The following is a 21,805-nucleotide window of genomic DNA, read 5'->3' as shown; positions in this document are numbered from 1 at the left end:
GCGTATCTACCACTCCTCCTAGTTTAGTATCATCTGCAAATTTGCTGAGAGTGCAATCCACACCATCCTCCAGATAATTTATGAAGATATTGAACAAAACCGGCCCCAGGACCAACCCCTGGGGCACTCCATTTGACACCGGCCGCCAACGAGACATGGAGCCATTGATCACTACCCGTTGAGCCCGACAATCTAGCCAACTTTCTACCCACCTTATAGTGCATTCATCCAGCCCATACTTCTTTAACTTGCTGACAAGAATACTGTGGGAGACCGTGTCAAAAGCTTTGCTCAAGTCATGAAACAATACATCCACTGCTTTACCCTCATCCACAGAACCAGTAATCTCATCACAGAAGGCGATTAGATTAGTCAGGCATGACCTTCCCTTGGTGAATCCATGCTGACTGTTCCTGATCACTTTCCACTCATGTTAAGTGCTTCAGGATTGATTCTTTGAGGACCTGCTCCATGATTTTTCCGGGGACTGAGGTGAGGCTGACTGGCCTGTAGTTCCCAGGATCCTCCTTCTTCCCTTTTTTAAAGATTGGCACTACATTAGCCTTTTTCCAGTCATCTGGGACTTCCCCCGTTCGCCACGAGTTTTCAAAGATAATGGCCAATGGCTCTGCAATCACAGCCGCCAATTCCTTTAGCACTCTCAGATGCAACTTGTCCGGCCCCATGGACTTGTGCACATCCAGCTTTTCTAAATAGTCCCTAACCAGCTCTTTCTCCACAGAGGGCTGGCCATCTACTCCCTATGTTGTGATGCCCAGAACAGCAGTCTGGGAGCTGACCTTGTTACTGAAGACAGACGCAAAAAAAGCATTGAGTACATTAGCTTTTTCCACATCCTCTGTCACTAGGTTGCCTCCCTCATTCAGTAAGGGGCCCACACTTTCCTTGGCTTTCTTCTTGTTGCCAACATACCTGAAGAAACCCTTCTTGTTACTCTTGACATCTCTTGCTAGCTGCAGCTCCAGGTGCGATTTGGCCCTCCTAATTTCATTCCTACATGCCCGAGCAATATTTTTATACTCTTCCCTGGTCATATGTCCAACCTTCTGCTTCTTGTAAGCTTCTTTTTTATGTTTAAGATCCGCTAGGATTTCACCGTTAAGCCAAGCTGGTCACCTGCCGTATTTACTATTCTTTTGACTCATCGGGATGGTTTGTCCCTGTAACCTCAACAGGGATTCCTTGAAATACAGCCAGCTCTCCTGGACTCCTTTCCCCTTCATGTTAGTCCCCCAGGGGATCCTATCCATCCGTTCCCTGAGGGAGTCGAAGTCTGCTTTCCTGAAGCCCAGGGTCCGTATCCTGCTGCTTACCTTTCTTCCCTGTGTCAGGATCCTGAACTCAACCAACTCATGGTCACTGCCTCCCAGATTCCCATCCACTTTTGCTTCCCCCACTAATTCTTCCCGGTTTGTGAGCAGCAGGTCAAGAAAAGCGCCCCCCCTAGTTGGCTCCTCTAGCACTTTGCACCAGGAAATTGTCCCCTACGCTTTCCAAAAACTTCCTGGATTGTCTATGCACCGCTGTATTGCTCTCCCAGCAGATATCAGGATAATTAAAGTCACCCATGAGAACCAGGGCGTGCGATCTAGTAGCTTCTGCAAGTTGCCGGAAGAAAGCCTCATCCACCTCATCCCCCTGGTCTGGTGTTCTATAGCAGACTCCCACCACTACATCACTCTTGTTGCTCACACTTCTAAACTTAATCCAGAGACACTCAGGTTTTTCTGCAGTTTTGTACCGGAGCTCTGAGCAGTCATACTGCTCCCTTATATACAGTGCTACTCCCCCACCTTTTCTGCCCTGCCTGTCCTTCCTGAACAGTTTATAACCATCCATGACAGTACTCCAGTCATGTGAGTTATCCCACCAAGTCTCTGTTATTCCAATCACGTCACAATTCCTTGACATCACCAGGACCTCCAGTTCTCCCTGCTTGTTTCCAAGGCTTTGTGCATTCGTATATAAGCACTTGAGATAACCTGCTGATTGCCCCTCATTCTCAGTATGAGGCAGGAGCTCTCCCCTCATAGATGTTCCTGCCTGTGCTTCCTCCTGGTATCCCGCTTTCCCTCTTACCTTACACCATTAGGTGTGTGTGCATCGTGTGCATGAGCGTCGGAAACTTTTTCCCTTAGCGGCTCCTGTCGGGCCGGCAGGACCCCCTGACTGGCGCCACTGCGCCGTGTATATATACCCCTGCTGCCCTACCCCCTCCAGTTCCTTCTTGCCAGCGACTCTGACAGAGGGGTAGGAGGCTGGGTGGTGGAATGGACGTGAACAACACATCTCGAAGAAAAACAGTTACAAGAAGGTAAGTAACCGTTTTTCTTCTTCGAGTGCTTGTTCACATCCATTCCACATTAGGTGAATCACAAGGTTACCTCTGGAGGAGGGTAAGAGTCATGGAACAACTCTGGAGGACCACTCTGCCAATGGCTGCGTCCTCTCTGGCCTGCTGATTGACCGCGTAGTGGGTTGTGAAGGTGTGTACCAAGGACCAGGTGGCTGCTCTGCAGATCTCCTGGATCAGGACCTGTGCCAGGAAAGCCGTGGAAGCCACTTGCGCCCTGGTCGAGTGGGCCGTGACCACCAGGGCCAGAACACCTGCGAGCTTATAGCACGCCCGGATGCAGCTTGTTGTCCAAGACGAGATCTGCTGCGTCGACACCGGGCGGCCTTTCATCCTCTCGGCTATGGCCACGAACAGCTGCGCAGATTTATGAAAGGGTTTGGTGTGCTCCAAAAAGAACGCCGGTGCTCAACAGACATCCAGGGTGTGTAGATTGCGGTGACTCGGGTCAGTATTGGGTTTTGGAAAAAACACCGGCAGACAAATGTCCTGGCCCAAATGGAATTGCGGTCACGTTAGGGAGGAACTTGGGGTGAGGTCGGAGCTGCACCTTATCCTTTTGAAACACTGTATACAGTGGCTCAGAATTGAGAGCCCTCAGCTCGGACACCCTTCTGGCCGAGGTAATGGCCCCCAGAAATGCCACCTTCCAGGAAAGGTGGAGGAGGGAGCAGGTAGCGAGGGACTCAAACAGGGGTCCCATGAGTTTAGAGAGGACCAAGTTAAGGTTCCAAGAAGGGACTGGGGGGGCATGAGTATGGAAACATCCTCTCCAATTGTTTAAGGAACCATCCCACCATTGGGTAGGAAAACATTGAGCCCCCCGAAAACCCCAGATGGAAGGCAGAGATGGCTGCCAGGTTCACACTAAGTGAGGACGGGGCCAGCTCCTGCTACATGAGGTGCAGCGGGTACTCGAGAATGGCTTGTACCGGGGCCTGGCACGGCTGCACCTGTCGGGGCTCACACCAACAGGAGAACTTTTTCCACTTGGCCATATAGGTAGCCCTGGTAGAGGGTTTCCTACTGCCAAGCAGAATCTGCTGCACAGGAAGGGAGCACTGGCTCTCCAAGGCATTTAGCCACAAAGCTTCTACGCTGTCAGGTGTAGTCATTGCAGGTCAGGGTGGAGAAGCCGCCCACCATCCTGCGTGATGAGGGCCCGGTGAGGGGCAGGACTACCAGGGCCTCCACCGACAGCTCTAGAAGCGTTGTGTACCAGTGCTGGCGGGGCCAGGCTGGGCCGATGAGGACACTACCACCCTGTCCCTGCATACCTTGAGCAGGACCTTGTGTACCAAGGGCAGTGGGGGAAACACATACATCAAGCCCTTCCCCACGGGATCGCAAACGCGTGTGCGACTGAGCCCGGGCTGTGGCCCTGGAACGAGCAGAATCGCGGGCACCGGGCATTGACCCTGGTGGCAAACAGGTCTACCCAGGGAAACCCCCACCTGTGGTAGAGCAAAAGCACGATGTCCACTCTGAGCGTCCACTCATGCATGCCGTACGACCTGCTGAGGTAGTCCACCAGCTCGTTTCGCACCCCTGGGAGATATGACGCCTCGAGGAGAATGGCATGGGCTATACAACCAGAGGAGGAGAGCCTCGTGACAGAGCAGCGAGGAACAGGCCCCGCCCTGCTTGTTTATATAAAACATGACAGTAGTCTTGTCTGTCAGAACTGTCACACTGCGACCACTCAGAGTGGCATGAAAGGTCTGGCAGGCTAGACGAACCACCCTGAGCTCCTTCACATTGATATGGAGCAACCGCTCTGCTCCGGACCACAAGCCCTGAGTCCTGAGGTCCCCCAGGTGAGCCCCTGCATCCATGGTCTGACGTGACCATCATCAGCGTCAGGTCCGGCTAGGGGGTGGCAGAGGGGATGCCTTCGCAAACCACAGGCTGGGACTGCCACCACCGCAGGGAGTCCAGCACGTCCCTTGGGGCTGTCATTACCAAGTCCAGGGGGTCCTTGCCTCGGCAGTACACCCGAGCGAGCCACACCTGCAGTGTCCTGAGTCTCAGTCTGGCATGCCTGACCACATGTGTGAATGCTGCCATGTGGCCCAGCAGCTGCAGGCAGCACCTGGCCGTTGTCATTGGAAACTGGCGCAGGGAGGCCACCACTTTCTGGATAGCTCGGAATCGGGATACTGGAAGGCTTGCCCTAGCCTGCACCATGTCCAGGACTGCCCCTATGAATTCCACTCTCTGCATGGGCACAAGAGTGGACTTGGGGACGTTGACCAGGAGCCCCAGCTCGTGGAACAGTCTCAGGGCCACCTCCACATGTCCCCGCACTTCTGCTTCGGATCGACCCGTCAGGAGCCAATCGTTGAGGTACGGATAAACCCGGACCCTCTGCCTCTGTAAGAAGGCCTCCACCACTGCCATACATTTTGTGAACACCCGTGGGGGCGCAGCTAGACCGAACGAGAGAACCACAAACTGGTAATGCTCTTGGCCCACGGTGAAGCGCAGGAACAGCTGATGAGCTGGGGGGATGGCAATATGAAAGTACGCATCCTTCATGTCGAGGGCAGCGTACCAGCCTCCCGGATCCAGGGAAGGGATGACAGTGCCCAGAAAGACCATGCGGAACAGGGCCTTGACCGGGAACTTGTTGAGCTTTCGCAGGTCTAAAATGGGACGAAGGCCCCCTTTGGCCTTGGGGATGAGGAAGTACCGGGAGTAGAACCTTTCCCCCTTAGGCCGTGCGGCACCACCTCTACTGCCCCCACCTGTAGCAGTGAGCGAACCGAGAGGGGTCCCTGAACAGGGATGGGGAAGGGGGATGGGAGGGAAGGAGGGAAGAGAATTGCAGCGAGTACCCATTCCATACCGTGCGTAAGACCCAAAGGTCCGATGTAATGCTGGACCATGCACGGGAGAAACAAGCCAGGCAGTTCAGGAAACAAGGGGACGGATCCAGTGACTGGTCTGGTACGCTGTCCTCAAGCACATCTTCAAAAGCCTGGCTTAGTGCCCAGCTGGGATTTGTGCTGACCTTGATTCTGGCTCGGTGCATTATTATTGTTATTATTGCGCCATTGCCTGTTATCCCTGTCTCACCTACGGTAAGGCTCATGCCTGTGACGAGGCTGGTACTGACGCTGAGGGGGAGGCTGCGGCTTAAAGGGCTTCCTCTGCGTCACCAGGGTGTGCATAACCAGAGACTTACATGTAGCCCTTGAGTCCCTGAGGTTATGCAGCCTTGCGTCTGTCCAGTCCGAAAATAGCCTGGACCCTTCAAAGGGGAGCTCCTGGAGTGTGCTCTGGACCTCAGGAGGCAGGCCTGACTCCTGCAGCCGTGCTGAGCGCCTCATGACCACCCCTGATGCAATTGTTCTGGCTGCCACGTCTGCTAAACGCAGGGAGGTCTGGAGAGAGGCCTTAGCCACTGTCTTGCCCTCGTCCACCAGGGCCGTTTCCTGTTGGGAACCTTGCGGGAGGTTGTCCTTAAACTTCCCCATCACTGCCCAGGAGTTAAAATTATGTCTCTTGAGGATGGTCTGCTGCTTAGCAATCCTCAACTGAAGGCCCCCCGATGAGTACACCTTTCTGCCAAAAAGGTCCAGGCGTTTTGTCTCCTTGGCCTTAGGTGCCGGGGCCTGTTGACCATGGTGCTCCTTTTCATTCACCACTGAGACCACCAGGGAGCACGGACTTGGGTGGCAAAAAATAGGAATTCATAGCCCTTTGACGGGGCAAAGTACTTGCGCTCCACACCTTGGCTGTTGGAGCGCTGGAGGCCAGGATCTGCCATATAGTCTTATAATTCGATTGGATGGTCTTAATGAGCGGGTGCGCTATTCTAGATGGACCTTCGGGGCTCATAATGTCCACCATAGGGTCCTCCTGCTCAACCGACTCCTCGGCCTGCAGCCCCAAGTTCTGGGCGACCCTATGCAGTAGCTCCTTGTGGGCTCTGTGGTCTATGGGTGGAGAGCCGGACACCGCTGTTTCCGCCACCGCCTCATCCGGGGATGACGAGGAGGTTAGCAGCTGCTTGGCCCCCTCTGGCTGGTCTTCCTGCTCCCCTTCTCCCGCGGGAGGGGCCTTTGGCTCGGGCCAGGGCGGGAGACCTTGGGATGGCACCGGACTCGGTACTGGTCTCTCCAGTTTACCCTGGGGGGATGCTGGAGGCCTAGATACTGTGGCTTCCGGCACCGTCAGGCGTCAGTGTGGGGACCGGGACTGCTGCACCGAGTAGCTCACCCTGGACGGGGCCCCTTGGCGCTGTTGATAGGCCCAAGGAGTCCAGAAGGGCCAATGACCTGGCGGCCCCCATTGGGGGTGCCACCCCATCAGAGGGTCCTTGCTATCCAGAACACGGAGCGAGTGACTGTAACGGCCAGAGTCGGCGCCAGACTGTGGCGATGCTGACAGCGAAGGCCACAGCGGAGCCGACAATCTGTGCCGACGGGAGGTCGACGAGCGACTCCTAACGGAACGGGAGTGAGACCGGTACCGATATCCCCGGGAACGGGATCTGGACCGGGACCAGCGCCAGCGTTCTCGGGACCGGCACCTGTGGGAGTTCTCCGGCGAGCGCCATCTCAACTCCTCCTGGTGCCAGTCTCTACTCGGTGCCGGGGATCGTGCCTCGTCCGTGACTTTCTCGCACCGATCCACTCCCGGTACTGCGACTTCCTTCTGAGCCGCAGGTAACTGGGAGTCCGCAGACTCGGCGCTCGACCGGGACCAACTCTGGGCGCGGTGCCGGGATGGTGTCCTCGAAAGGCACCCCACTGCCAGCTTACCCCTCGACGGCACCCGTGGCATGGTGCCAGAGGATTCTCCCTGTACGGGAGGGGGCTCGTTGCCGACAGGTCAATGAGATCCTTTGCTGCCTCAAAGGTGCCAGGCGTGGAGGGCTGATCCATTAAGTCCTCAAGCCCATCGTCCGCACTGAGCTCACTTGGGCCTGGGCTCGGTGGGACTCGTGGCACTGGAGCCACCAGCGCCTGCGCCGGTACAGCAGCCTTCCCGCTCTTATCAGCGCTCGGGGCCTTGGAAGGCGCCGGCCTCCTCTGTGGGGAACGTCCGCGCCTTCCTTTGGGCTGCGCCATGGGCCGCACCGGGGAGGACGAGCAGTGTCGGGGCCTAGTCTGGCGCTGTGGGGCGGACCGCTTTCGGTGTTTAGCCGGTGCCAGGTCTCCCGACGGCTCTGGAACACTAGGCACTGAGGAAGCTGGAGCTGGCTTTGTTCTTGGCTTGAACGCCTGGCAAACCTTACACAGCTCAGTTTGATGTTCTTCCCCCAGGCAACGTAGACATGAGCCACGGGGGGTCACTAACTGGCGTAGCCTTGCAGCACGTGGCACAAGCCTTAAACCTGTGGGCCTGTGGCTTGCCCCACGGCCCGGGGTGGGTGCCGGAAGCTTCCAAGCACTTAATCGCTTAAGTGTCCACAACAAAGTGTATGCTAACTAACTGATAACAGCTATCTATAAGAGAAAGGCTAAGGGACTGCTCTCATACAAGAGAGAGAGGTAAGAAGGAACTGGAGGGGGTTGAGCAGCAGGGGTATATATGCACGGTACAGTGGCGCCAGTCGGGGGGGGCCCTGCCAGCCCAACGGGAGCTGCTAAGGGAAAAGGTTTCTGACACTTGTGCATGCAACATGCGCACATCTAATGTGAAATGGACATGAACAAGCACTCGAAGAAGAATTTTGTATTAACAAAAGACAGTTCCTGTAACTATAATTGATTTAGACAAAAGAAATTATGCACATTCTGCAAACTTTTAATTTATTGAGCTTCCATGGGAAAAAATTCTAGTAATGAAAAGCAAGATTCTGCTGTCTTTAGTCATAATTAGTAATGCTTATGTGACCACACCCAGAATAAGCTATAAATTGCCAAGGGGAAAGAATCAAGCCTATACCAATTAGATTAAAAAAGAATATACTTTTTTACGCTTTTATCCTACATATCACATCTTACAGCACTTAGAGAAGAGGCACATTAGTTACTCATGAGACAGGCATAAATGTAGCTCTAGATATCTCAAAAAACCAAAACCACCATGCTGTACAAACGTGTACAAACAGCATGGTTCCTCATAAAACTTAATTTCTACATAAGTCTTGCTTTATAGTTCACTCATTTTAAATAAAATCTTAGCAGTTAGATAAATTTCATTACAGGTTTCAGAATCGTCATCAAAAGTGTAAAGTCACCCACAATAGGTAAATGATGGTTTCAAGAGTACAATGATTCCTCAGGCGTAAAGAAATGAAAACAGCCATAACACAACAATAACAAAGACCTAGAGTATCAAGAATAAGTCTATTTTACCCGTTGTGTTCTCTCCTAGTTCCAGCCCCAAGGAGGGATTTGTTAAAATTAACTGGAATTTCTCATCACCTTCAGGAATATCATCATCAAAAATCATGACGTCAATGTATTTATACCTTTCTCCATCAGCAAAAGAGAGCATCTGGTAGTGAAACATACAAGACATTATATCTTAACAAGTATGTAACATGAACACGTACGTGATATTTTGCAAGTTTGGCCTACAGAATTCTTAAAAAATGGAAGAAAAATGCAAACAAAGGACCATATTCTGAGCGTCTATTGTAATGTGGCCAGAACAGGAATTGAGGGGCCTTCAGCAGAATCAGGGCAATAAGCACATTTCATTGAAGCAACTTTTCAAAGGGGCCCATTGTAAAGGACCTGTTAAGAAAAACGGCTTCCAAATATGAACTATGTATTTTTTCCTAACAAAGGCTACATACGAAGTCTAAGTATAAAATTTCAGAACTTGAATTATTCTGATGATTTATAAAAAAAGATATAATCCTGTTTCCCTATAATTTCTGGTTTAGAAAACATGCAATTTAAGATAAATATCTAGTTCAGTACTTTACATGATTGCGCCAATTGAGAATAATAATTGCATTATCAATACTAAGGAGACTTGAGAAATGAATAGTACTGTACTGTGCATTTTCTTCTTACCCTTGGCGTCACATTAAAATCCAGTCCCAGTTTTGCTTCTAGATTCTGGGCATAGAAAAACAAAGACACATTGCCAGAAGATCCTCTGTTACGGTATGCTACTAATGTCAGACCCCCATGGATTTCATCTATTTCAAAACTAAAATAAAAAGCAAGAAGAATCCTCTTATACTGGTAGTATGCAACATCAGTGATCAGAAGAGAGCACCAAATTTAACACAGAGTGCACAATGCTTAGTCATTCAAATCAGTGATCAAAACTCAGCACCTTCCTACCCATTCATTTTCAGAATGCATTAGATGCAAAGATGAGATCTGTCATCTCTGGGGGCAACTCCTTTACATTAAACAGAGCAGTGACTAAATTCTCGGTAAATTGCTAATGCAAATACCGCAGGTTCTTGGTAAATTGCTAATGCAATCCTCTACTGAGCAATATTTGCCTGTTTCTGAACTGTGTACACATATATATCCACTGCCATCTATATATTAAAAAACAAATGGTGTGTGATCATATAACTAAAGAATATCACAATGATTACATAAAGGAGTCTGAACTAAGGTGGCACAGGCATTTTCTAAGTTTTGAGTCCTTGACATTGCAACCTTAAGAATATTCTTTTAACATAGTTGTTTGGGTACAAAATATAAAGTCAGATCATTGTTACAATCACATTTTGAAATGACTCAGTATATTTTCAAATGAGAAAGACTGATTTATTCTTTAATTATGTCTAATGTAACTTTTTATATTGTCTTTTACATTAAAGGTGGAATTCAGCCCATTGTGGAGGGTCTTCTGCACAATGCCTGAACAAGGGGCAGGGAGAGTGTCTACAAAGAAGTTTCTGCACTCCCTCACAGATGCAGTCTCAATGCTGGGTCTGAATGAGACAAGTGAATATTGGAGGTAGGAGGGGAAATGGCCCCCTTGTTTCCTTGTTTCATTCACAAAGTACAAAACTGAATGCATTTTAGGTAGAACAAGTGAAACTTTATTAAACCCTGTGGACTGCTCTGTCAACGTGGATGATTTGCTTCCAGCCTATCTCTTTGTTTCTTGTTCCACTGATGTCTTGTGAGTAACATTCCCTCTAGGGCAATGGGACCTCTGACTCCAGTTACACTGATTATGTTACAGTCCTTCCTTACGTGTATACAGTGAAAGGAACACCTATGTAGGGGTGTGGAGGTCCAGTAGATTTTATGAGTGGAACAATGATGACTGACAAGTTGTGATGGAACCCAACAGCCTGAATACAATTTGGAGAGAAAGATCATATTCCTCAAACCCCATTTATTCAAGCTGGTGCAGAAATGAGATTAGCTGCACCAAAATATATATAGATATAGACAGACAGACAGAGACCTCCACAATGAGCTGAATTTCATCTTTACAGCAGAAAAAAATATATTTTATATACATACAAAAATGCACACACATCCTCCACCAAATCTTGAGCTAAATCTGAGGTATGTTCAGTGAAATTCAGTGTGATAGGGAAAGGGAAATTGGCTTGAACTACATTTATGTCCCTCTCTCCATTCTTGGGGCCACCTGATCACCCAACTGGTCCATGGTGCAAAGCAGAGTAGCTAAGGTCAAGACCAGGGATAGCAAAGGAACTGCTGCACAAGCCCCAAAATACCTGATGATTCCCCAATGTAAGAGAAATCCTTCATTTGCCAATTCAGATGACTTTAAGGCTGCTTTGCCACACCAAAGGTTTGATCTTGCTTCCACTGAAATTGGTGGGAATTTTGCCACTGATTTCCAAGGGAGAACGAATAGGCACTCAAGCAACTAATGACAGACTAGGCTCTTCATGGAAAATGAGACTTACTTGGTATTCTGCCATTCAATTACTCCTCTCACTCCATCATTAGCATCTATAATAATCTGAGCTGCCAAGCCTTCTGCATCTAAAGACAAAATACAAAGGACTAAAAAAATATCAAAAGAAAGAAGAAAACCTGTTTATACTCTGTTTTTAGGGCTTGATTAAAAATCTGTTTTTAACACAAGTGCCAATAAGCTTTACACACAGAATACGCAGCACTTTGTCTCCAAAGTGGGAAAGAGAGTGGGCAGATTAACTGCTAATGCACGGAGAAAAGCTTGTCTCCACTAAATGAAATGAAGAACTATCTTCCACACAAAGAGTGACATATTACTAGACATCTCTGTCTTACACAGGTACACACAACATTACAAACCAATAAAAAAAAGCAATATTACAAGAATATTAAGGTTCCAAACACCAGCACTGAAAAGTTAGGAAATACCAGAATTAATGTTGCCCGTGCAATCTTAATTTGGTCTCTTGGTGCACATGCATTATGATCACATGCTAGTTTCTCCATAGACTCTACCCTCATTTAGTGCACAAAATGAATGGTAAACCCAACTAAGCTGTTATTGAATATTTTCTTTTATCCTCATAGATAGAATATCAGGGTTGGAAGGGACCTCAGGAGGTCAACTAGTCCAACCCCTTGCTCAAAGCAGGACCAATCCCCAATTTTTGCCCCAGATCCCTAAATGGTCCCCTCAAGGGTTTAGCTCACAACCCTGGGATTAGCAGGCCAATGCTCAAACCACTGAACTATCCCTCCCCCCATCATTCAATGTGTGGTCCCATTCCTTATTTACTGTACACTACTTAAACCATTCCAAGTTCAGCATTACTAATTTCCTTATGGGAATTTCTATGGTGCTCATCACTCTTACACTTTTGCTCCATAAACATTAATACACTTATCTTCATGATACCCATATGACATGAGGAAGTTTATTATAGTCACTTTACATACATGGAACTGAGGCATAGAGAAATTAATATAAAATGTGTCCATTCATTTTGGATACCTAATATGAGATCCTATGGTTTAATTTTTCAAAGAATGTAGCACTTTACTTGTTCAGAGCACAGCACTGCCAGGCAACCTGAATTTAGGCATTTCCTCACATACGCATTTGATTTTGAAACCTTAATTTTTTAAATATTTTTGTTTATGTAAGTTCCTAAGTTTAATAATAATAAAAAAATTGGAAAAAACTAAAATTTCATCCTATTGAACCATATTTACTCTTCTCATGGTTCATCAGTAGAGTTATGATCTTTAGGTCCATGGCACAGACCTCTATTACTTGAGCTGACTAAGTAACTATGAGTAGTAGATGACTGTTATCTTAGACCTGCCACTAGAGGAGATGGGGACACACATTATCAGTGGGATTCACAGTTATTTGCTAGACAGGAAAAGCTTGTTGAGGATGAGGAATATGAGTTTAACTCCAGGTTCTGTACGAATGTGCACGCTAGGGGCTGCAGACCTTTCCGCCCCTGTGCCCCCCAGTTTCTCCTTGTTCCCTTCTGTTCCTATCTCCTATACTCTCCAACTCGACTCTCCTTACCAACTCTTTCCCTTATCCTCTCCACCCAGCTCCTGCCTTTTCTCATGTCCCTTCCCTTCTTCCCAGCTCTTGCCCTTCTCCTACCTTTGTTCCTATCCCCCTCTGCTCCTGCCCCTTTTTGCCCACTCCAGGTTCCTGGTCCTCATTCCCCTTTCCCAGTCCTCATCCCTGTGCATTTAAATGGGGCTCTTTCCTCCTTTTCTTCTGTGCTGCCTGAGAGTCAGCAGTGGGAGCACCGAGAGCACAGGAGAGACAGTCTCCACAGCATCTCCCTGTAGCCAGGTGGAGCAATCACAGATAAACTCCTGCTCAACTCTGAAGCCCCAAGATGGAGCAAAGTGAAGTTGGAATCTTTGGAGAATTTAGCTGCTCTGCTCTAACAAGCATCTACTAAGCATGTGGGAACTTAGAACTTTCTAAGTGTTATCGCTTGGCAAAATTTTGGTGGATTTTAACAAGAACAGCAAAACAAACATCCCTGACATCTGGGTGACACCCCTATCCAATTTCAAGTCCCTGTTTCACAGAATGGAGGCACTAGAGCTTCTCTAGAAAATGTCAGACATTAAAAAAGGTAAAAACAATGAATTTTCCCCAACTTCATTCTCAGAAATTTTGCTGAAACCAAAAGATGCACCCTGAGTCAGACATCCAACATCGGGCATTTTAGCACAAATGCTTGAAGTTTGGCAAAGTTATAAGCAATTGAAGCTAATGAAAAATGTTGTGCAACTTTCCACCTTCACTGCCTAGAATATAATATTTTGTGGGTGAAATCCTGGTCCCGTTGACTTCAATGGGGTTTTGCCTTTCACTTCTGTCAGGCCAGGATTCCAGCCTATTCCTAGCACTGACCCTTTTTGACTTCCTAAATTGTGAAATTTAGCAAGTAAATGAACAATACAGCGAGCACGATGCATCTCAAAATGTTCTTTAATTGCTTATTTTGACATCTGTATAGTACCTCAATTTATTTACAACATAATGAAGTTTAAGTAATATGAGATTTTATAATATTGACTTCTCTATTAAATCTTTGCTGGATAATTTTGTGCAAATTATAAAGTGTGTGGATAGGGAAGTGTAGACTAGCAAGATTCTAGTATAATATTTAGAGTCTAGAATTCAGGGTTAACAGGGAAAATCATGGGTTAAAACTTATCCCTATATATAATGTGTGCATCTGCAAGCCTGTCGAATATTTGTCCTAGGATTGCCACTATATCAGGGCTAAGTTACTGTAAGTCAAGAAGGTGCTCAAGTACCTCTAATAATGCAGGGTAAGACTAAATAAATAGCCTGTCACAGAATATAGTTCTGGAAGATAATTTGTCTCACTCATGTGTTACTCTTTGAATGTGCAGTAAGTATTTATGGTTTAGAATCAGTGAACTAATCACAGCTCAACCTGCACAAATCAGCACTGGATGTTGTGTTTACCTTTCAGTCTGTAATGAATCAACTCAGTCATTTCTACAGGCATGCAAAGAAAAGGGAAAAGAAGTCAAAGAGAAACTATTAGAAGCACACTGTAAACACATTTCTTTAACATTAAGGATCTGATCCAGCTCTCTTTGAAATCAATGGCAATTTTGCCATGGGATCAGGACTCTAACCAAGCAAGATGATAAATGAAGATCATTAAAAGATTAATTTCAGGTTTCAGAGTAGCAGCTGTGTTAGTCTGTATCCGCAAAAAGAAAAGGAGGACTTGTGGCACCTTAGAGACTAACAGATTTATTTGAGCACAAGCTTTTGTAGCTCACGAAAGTTTATGCTCAAATAAATTTGTTAGTCTCTAAGGTGCCACAAGTCCTCCTTTTTTTTATTAAAGATTAAGAAACCCCATTGAAGTTGATCCTCAAAACCAAATGTAATAAAAACAGTAATAAAAAGAGACTTTATGAAGTCTGTCATCCAAACATATGTGCCAGTTACACAAAGTATTATTTTGGCACATATGTTTAGATGCTAAGTAAACAGTAACCAGGATAAGAACACAACTCTGGAGGAGACATAAGGAGCATACCCTTTAATACAGACCAGACACAATGGTAATCCTTGTGCTCAGGGAATGCAAGGATTGAGTAAGGTTAGTGCTAATATGGGTGTTATTCTCTCAAAGATCCCCTGGCCCTACTGTCCCACTCCTATCTGCAGAGGTCAGCAGAGCACACTGCACCTTGTATATGAATGGCCATGATCCCCCCGCAACCCTTTAAGCTCCTAGAGGCACAGTGACTGTCTGGTGTAGAATGCTTACTGGAACTTCTCCTGCTTTGCCTAAAAGGCACACCACAGCCCTACCATTTTCTCTGGTGAGATTCTGTTAATAGGCACTGCTACTTTTTGAGAAATAATCCCTGTTCACCAGCTTCTGTTTGAATGATCCCAGCTGTTGACCTGTGCAATGCATCACAGGCACCATGCTGCATTAGACACCAAAAGACGTTTGAGTTAGTCAGGCAATGATTATTCATTGGTGAAATGTACAGCAGTAAGTTTTCTCACTGTCCAAACTATTTTCATATTAGAATACAAGAATCAAATTTCAAGATGCAAATTAACTTTCCTCATGAGACACATTTTACTATATGACAAAGGTTTTTTAAAAATTGAGATTAATTGATAATATACATCCCTTAAAATCACCCCACCATTTGCCTGAATCCCAAGAAATGTAAGCTTTATGATTGCATAAGCCTCCTTTTCAGTTATTCTTGCCATGATCTTGCCTTAAATCATTATACTACTATAAATAAATATAAATACAATGCGTTATTACATATATACAATTCATATAAACTGTGAAGTAAATATGGTACTGATACAGATGTTATACCCAGTCTGGGAGGGAATGACATCAAAGGATTCATGACAATTTCAACAGATGTTAAATTAATCAGGAAGAATTCTTGCACTTCTGGTATATCATCCTGCAGAATAAAAGCACAGTAAATTCTCCTTTTATGATCCTTTAAGATTTGAGTCAACCAAAAAACAACACTTAACTTATGCCCCAACAATTTTAAATTATATTAGACTTTATTCATTTATTCCTACCCTCTTAAAATACAGTTATTAGGTCTGAAATTGATCCTCATGTAATATGTTTCAAATAAAGTATTATATTTTGTTTAAAAGATACTACCGTGACAAAAAAAGCTATTCCTGAACATAAATTTCATTGTGAATTTAAAAAGCACTAGAAGTACCCGCTTGAAAAAGAAAAGTATGTAGCAATCAATCCATATATATCTGTAGGCAATGAAGACTATTCTGAATTCTAGGTATCAATTGAAGCTTAATGAGAGTTTGATTCCATTCATGCATGTCTAGTTGTAGCCACTCTCTGTGATTAACTGTACCCCTCTGGTTTCCACATTTAAGATTAGGGCAAAAAGATCCTCCATTATTTCTTCCGAGCCACAATGAAACAGTATACAGCATGAAATGATGGAGAAGTTGTGGGAATTAAGACCCAGATTGTGCACCCACTGAAGTCAAAGACAACCATGTATTGATGACGAGGATTAAGATTTACCTCTAGAATAGTAACATTTATAGAAGCTGATGTTTCTCCTTCCCCTAAAAGCAGCCAACCAGACACAGGTATGTAATCAACTCCTGGTTCAGCCAAGGTCCCTTCTGTCTGATTCCTTACTCTGAGCAATCCTGGCACTGTTGCATATGTAACATTGATAACACCTAGTAAATGTGGAACAAAACAAAAAAAGTTCTTATATTTTAATTCCTATTTAACTACAATCCAAATAGACAAAACAGACAAAGTGCAGGAGAAGGGAGTATTATCCTCATTTTACAGATGGGCAACTCCATCAGGCAGATTAATGACCTGATCCAAAGCCCATTGAAGACAACGGGAGCCACATCATTGGTTTCAGTGTGCTTTGAATCAGGCTCTCAGTGACTTGTAACTGGTCACCAGGAAGTCTATAGTGTAATCCAGAATTAAAACCCACATCTCGAGTCCCAGTCCAGTGCCTTAGCCTCAAGACCATCTTTCTTCCATCTTCCAAAGGAAAAAAGGCTCCAAGACCTTTTTTTTAAACACTACTAATTTAAAAGTGTTTTGCAAAAGGGAGAAAATGTGGTTTTGTGGGTATTTTTGCTGAGATTTTTCTTTCCCTCCTCCTAGCAAAAAGCAGAGTACAATCTAATTAAGAAGTTTAGGGTTTGACACAGTAAAACTAAATGGACACAATGCCTTAGTACAGAGGTTCCCAAAATTTTCTGGTTCAGCTTCCCTTGCACTAGAATGGTGGATGAGCACAGCCCTCTAACCACCCACTTCCTACCCACACCTTCTATCCCTTATGCCATGTTCTAGAATAGGGGCCTTTCCAGGGGCTTAATGGAGTTAGGTACCCAACTACCATTGAAAGTGCATCTTTGAAAATCCCAGACATTATCTCTACTTTATTCTTGCAGCTCTCTGTCCCCTTTTCTTTTACTTCTCCATTCTTTCCCTGCTTTTTCAACTTTTAATCCCTTTTTTGTTCTGTTTTTATTCAATTCTTATGTCTTTTCCTAGTTGTTCCCACTCCCTTCCCCTCAGTCAATACAAGGCAACAAAGTTTGATTCATTCTGAAACACAGTGTTGCAAATTGCATCCACCCCAGAAGCCAAGTGTCAGAATTGCAGTATCACCACTTATGATCAATAAGTGACAGACTAGCTAGTCCATTCGAACAAGAAGCTACCAATTTCCTGAGATTTGAAGATGGTGGGACTGAGTGGCTATTTGTGTTATGACCATCTACCACCTGGCTACAATCTAATGTATAACATACCACTGCAAAAAACAACTGAGCAATCAAAAATTTACCTAAATGGACCACTGCTAAAAGAGAAATGGAAAGTAGCTGCATTCATTAAGGAATAATCATTTGAAAACTAGTCATAATCCCTAACAATATTTTATGTTTGATGAGAAAACAAAAAATGATGGAAACCTACATGAACTTAAAAGGACATTTGACTCTGGCTCATTCCTTCACTTCTTGTGCTAGAAGGAGTTGGCAATATTGTAGAGGTGATATCTGCAACTGCTCAGAAAGAGGGAGATTTTGTCCTAGTGTATAAGCAATAATTATTTTTCACATCAGTTGCTCTCTATGCTGTGTCATAGCACAATGGTTAAGCAGGTGGTGAATTATAATTACTACTTCTGATTAGCTAAAAATTGCACCCACATTTATTTCACCCTGCCTCTCCTACCCCACCTCTCCAAACCCTTCCTTGTTGTTCATCCTATCCAAATGTTATGTCTTCTCCTTTAGAGAATTAGCTCTCTGAGGCAGGAACAGTAATTTACTATATATAAGCTTGGAAGGATTAGATTTTTATCAGTAAATGTTGATAAACATTGACAGGTTTCAGAGTAACAGCTGTGTTAGTCTGTATTCGCAAAAAGAAAAGGAGTACTTGTGGCACCTTAGAGACTAACCAATTTATTTGAGCATAAGCTTTTGTGAGCTACAGCTCACTTCATCGGATGAAGTGAGCTGGAGCTGTAGCTCACGAAAGCTTATGCTCAAATAAATTGGTTAGTCTCTAAGGTGCCACAAAGTACTCCTTTTCTTTTTTGATAAACATTGAGTTGCTCATACACACACAACTGACAAAAAAATATTTTCACCCATAATAATAAAAATGTACAGATAGACAAAGTAAGAACAATGCTTCCTAGGAACTTATCAGAGATTTATTTAAGGACATTTATGTTGTACATTTTGACATGTGATGTTGACAATTTATGTTTTAACAGTTATAAAACTAACTTTTTGAATCTCAACATCTACGGTCCTTAAATAATTATTGTATGACCCCCCCACTGCCTGACCCCTCAACAATTTCCTGCCATTGTGAAATTTTAAATCAATAAAAATTAAAAACAACTTAAAAATAAACATTGATATTATCCATTGAAAATATTTTTAAAAATTAATTCTGCCAAGCCTAGTTGTATATTTGTATAGTGATTGGCATTATGGTGCCCCAGTCTGTTCTACCACAATACAGCTTATTATGTAGTAATAATAATAATAATAATAACAATTACAGCCATGGGGACACAAGTATCTCATATAAACACCCGAACAGCTTTAGGAAATATCTCTTGGAGGGCCAACACATCACCATACTGGGCAGTAAAATTCTTCAAAAAGGGGCAGGAGAAGAGAATGACATTAAAACTAGCAGAGTTTCATGAAGACCTAAGTTTAAAGGCCCATTCTCCCCACCACTTCCACCAGGTCTCCAATAGTGTGTGGTTTTTGCAGGGACTTGTGGATCACAAAGGAAGCACTGTTATGCAGGGAGAAGTCCTTCCCTGCAGACAGTTAGAGGTGAAGGGATTTGGGTAAGTTTCTGGAGGGGACTGACTAAAATTGAAAGCAAGAATATTTGGTTACTGTCCTCTTTAACTTTTGGCTGTAACTACATTTTTGCAAGTAAGATTCTGAAAGTAAGAGAGCAGACACAGAGATGAACATTTGATTCATCTGACTCCCATTGACTTTTCCTCGTCAAACAGAATATGTTGCAGAAGACACATAAAACCTCTGTATCTAGAGAAATTACACAAACCTAAAGATCCAAATTCTCTGCTGATGAAAAGTTGAATAGTTTTGTTTGCCTCTTGGATCAAAACCATCCTGGATGAAGAAGCAAAGTTCAAAACTCCATGTGGTTCATCACTGGCCTCTATTGTCAAAACAGCTTCATAACCTTGGCTATCCAGGACAGCAGCACCCATTGAAGAAACGCCTGTAAAACAGTCAATGGAGTAACTACACAGAATGTTAAGCAGCTGAAGTGGGGGTTTTTTTTGTTTTTTTTTTTATTAGCCATGGCAGTTTATATTTCTATTTCCTTCAACATGCCATGCAGTCAATCATATTCCCAGTACAATGAATCAGGGAGAACATGATACCATCTATTGTGTTTCTATGCCCAGTGTGGCTCCATACATGTTCTAGAGCAAATATAGCACAATACAACACAATAAAGCTATATCTAATGAAAGGATAATATCAAATGAGAAGACAGAATATCATCCAATGTACATTCATATGATGGGTAATTACAGGGTAAGGTTTGGTTTTGCCAGCGTGGCTGGGGCACCTTGAAGCAAGAACTCCTTTGCAAATCTAGCCCGGCTTTAGTAATGGATATTTGTTTAATAGTGACTATGGGCAGAGAAAATGCAGATCTAGATGCTTCTCCCACAGCATAATCTGAATGGCAGGAATAGAATCTACTGCCCTCCTTGCAGAAATCAACAGTCAATGGGGAAGTCTGCTTGTGACAGGACAAGACGAATTGTCTGAACAGATATAAATAGTGGCTTATTTCATAGCAACTATAACCAAAAGGCATTATTGGGTCCAATTCTGTTCCTATTTACAGGGGTGCAGCTCTCACAGAATTTGCTGGACAGAGTTGATCCCACTGTAAAACCAATCAAAACATATCAGTCAGAACACTCTAGAGCCAGTATGCAGATAAAGAAGGACCACCAAACTTCAGTACATGGAAACAAAGTTTCACAACTTAAGTAATAAAGTACAGTGCTTTAAAAAGTCACAAATAAATTAAAACAATAATGCAAATGACATCCTTTTCCCATTTGAGATTCACCATGCTACACTTTTGCATTACCTTGAGTTCTGATGTCGAATAGGACTACTTGGTATCCTTCCTTTTCTTCAGGAATATGGTCATCCAGCAGATGAACACAGAATGTTAGATTCAATGACTCCTGTTTATTTTAAGTGGCAAAATAGGTTAGTTATCGCTGTACAAAACCCAGGATGCTATCTGTCACAGATTTTGAATGATTCCATCCAAGAAGTTTTAAATTTAAAATAGCAAAAATTAAAAGCTACCTACAATTTGGACCTCTAAGATAGAGAGCTACAAAAATCAAATAGGTCAGGAAACAATACTATTTGGAAAGGTGTTCACCCTTTTCCACTTCAGCCTTCATTTCAATATTATCTCTAGCTTTGGCTGCTGAACACAGTTACTCTGTATGGGGTTACCTCGGGAAAGAAAAGTACTCCAGAATAGTTTTCAAAGGTTTGATCTAGGCGATGTCCAACAATTTTCCAATTAACAGTAACATTTCCCAGTCCAGGAGCAGTTCTTAGAATGTGGAACTGCAATTCTTCTCCTAGGAATAATAACATCATAAAATGTTTGCTGTAGGGAAACTGCCTTGCTGTGTATCAGTCATATAAGAATCAGAAGCATGCATTCCATAATCATGGTAACTTTTCCAAAACCAAGAAATTCAAGTATCCACTGATACTTTACAAAGAGGCTCACTATGTAACACACGTTTGCTTTTAACATAAAAGAAGAAGGAGAAATCCAAATTCTAAACCTTTCAGTTCTGTTTTTAGTTCAATTTTGAAAAATGTAATGGAAAAAGCTATCAAATGCATGCGAGGACTTATAAAGCAACTACAGCGTAAAGGCAAAAATGAATCCCATCAGAATCCCATACCCATCAGAACATGCACAAACACCAGAACAATGGCAATCCGTAGACTACACAAGATAGTAAATGCTGTATGTACTAGCTATGACACAAGTAAATTCCTATAGCAGTTCACTGGCAAGAAATATACATGTTGATAATATTGCACTGTAATATAATTTTCTACAATGCATGCACAAAAATGCTTGCAATTACCTGTAAATTCCGTTTATGTGAGTTTTAACTTACATAATAGCATCAGTTATAGATTTTTTAAAATACAAAAGAAATTCTTCACAAAAAGTTAATAGCTTCCTATGATTTCTCAGGACATACTATATCAATCGACCGAAGTGTTATCAATGTTAATTTATAAAAAATACAATAATTATACTTTTCGCATTTCTATCATTCAGTCTAATGGATAATTTAATAAAAAACTAATGAATAGTATAGCAATCATTGCAAAATGTATGAAAAACAAAAAGATAAAAATAAGCTCATAAATGTAAAAAGATGGCTT

General features: G+C 44.0%; 1 protein-coding gene across 15 annotated transcripts in view; it reads right to left on the bottom strand.

The window, feature by feature from the left end:
• ADGRV1 (adhesion G protein-coupled receptor V1) overlaps window positions 1-21,805 on the bottom strand; it is a 412,444-nt gene that overhangs the window by 294,134 nt on the left and 96,505 nt on the right. For 13 of the 15 annotated variants that reach the window (XR_013635788.1, XR_013635786.1, XR_013635787.1 and 10 more), the window contains 9 exons: window positions 20,843-20,973; window positions 20,460-20,559; window positions 19,386-19,565; window positions 16,317-16,480; window positions 15,615-15,708; window positions 14,213-14,245; window positions 11,199-11,277; window positions 9,355-9,493; window positions 8,686-8,827 (listed from right to left, as the gene is read on the bottom strand). Coding sequence is in view for 12 of the 15 variants with exons in the window: in XM_078852802.1 (XP_078708928.1) it covers window positions 8,686-8,827; window positions 9,355-9,493; window positions 11,199-11,277; window positions 14,213-14,245; window positions 15,615-15,708; window positions 16,317-16,480; window positions 19,386-19,565; window positions 20,460-20,559; window positions 20,843-20,973 (1,062 nt within the window). In the remaining 3 variants the exon portion in view is untranslated. The remainder of the gene's footprint in view (window positions 1-8,685; window positions 8,828-9,354; window positions 9,494-11,198; window positions 11,278-14,212; window positions 14,246-15,614; window positions 15,709-16,316; window positions 16,481-19,385; window positions 19,566-20,459; window positions 20,560-20,842; window positions 20,974-21,805) is intronic. The other 2 variants (XM_078852798.1, XM_073344463.2) reach the window with 1 other exon arrangement.

The sequence above is a fragment of the Lepidochelys kempii genome, chromosome 5 (assembly GCF_965140285.1).
Source record: "Lepidochelys kempii isolate rLepKem1 chromosome 5, rLepKem1.hap1, whole genome shotgun sequence".
Lineage (NCBI taxonomy): Eukaryota > Metazoa > Chordata > Testudines > Cheloniidae > Lepidochelys > Lepidochelys kempii.
Note: the sequence above shows the minus strand (reverse complement) of the source record. Positions and strands in the feature narration are given on the sequence as shown.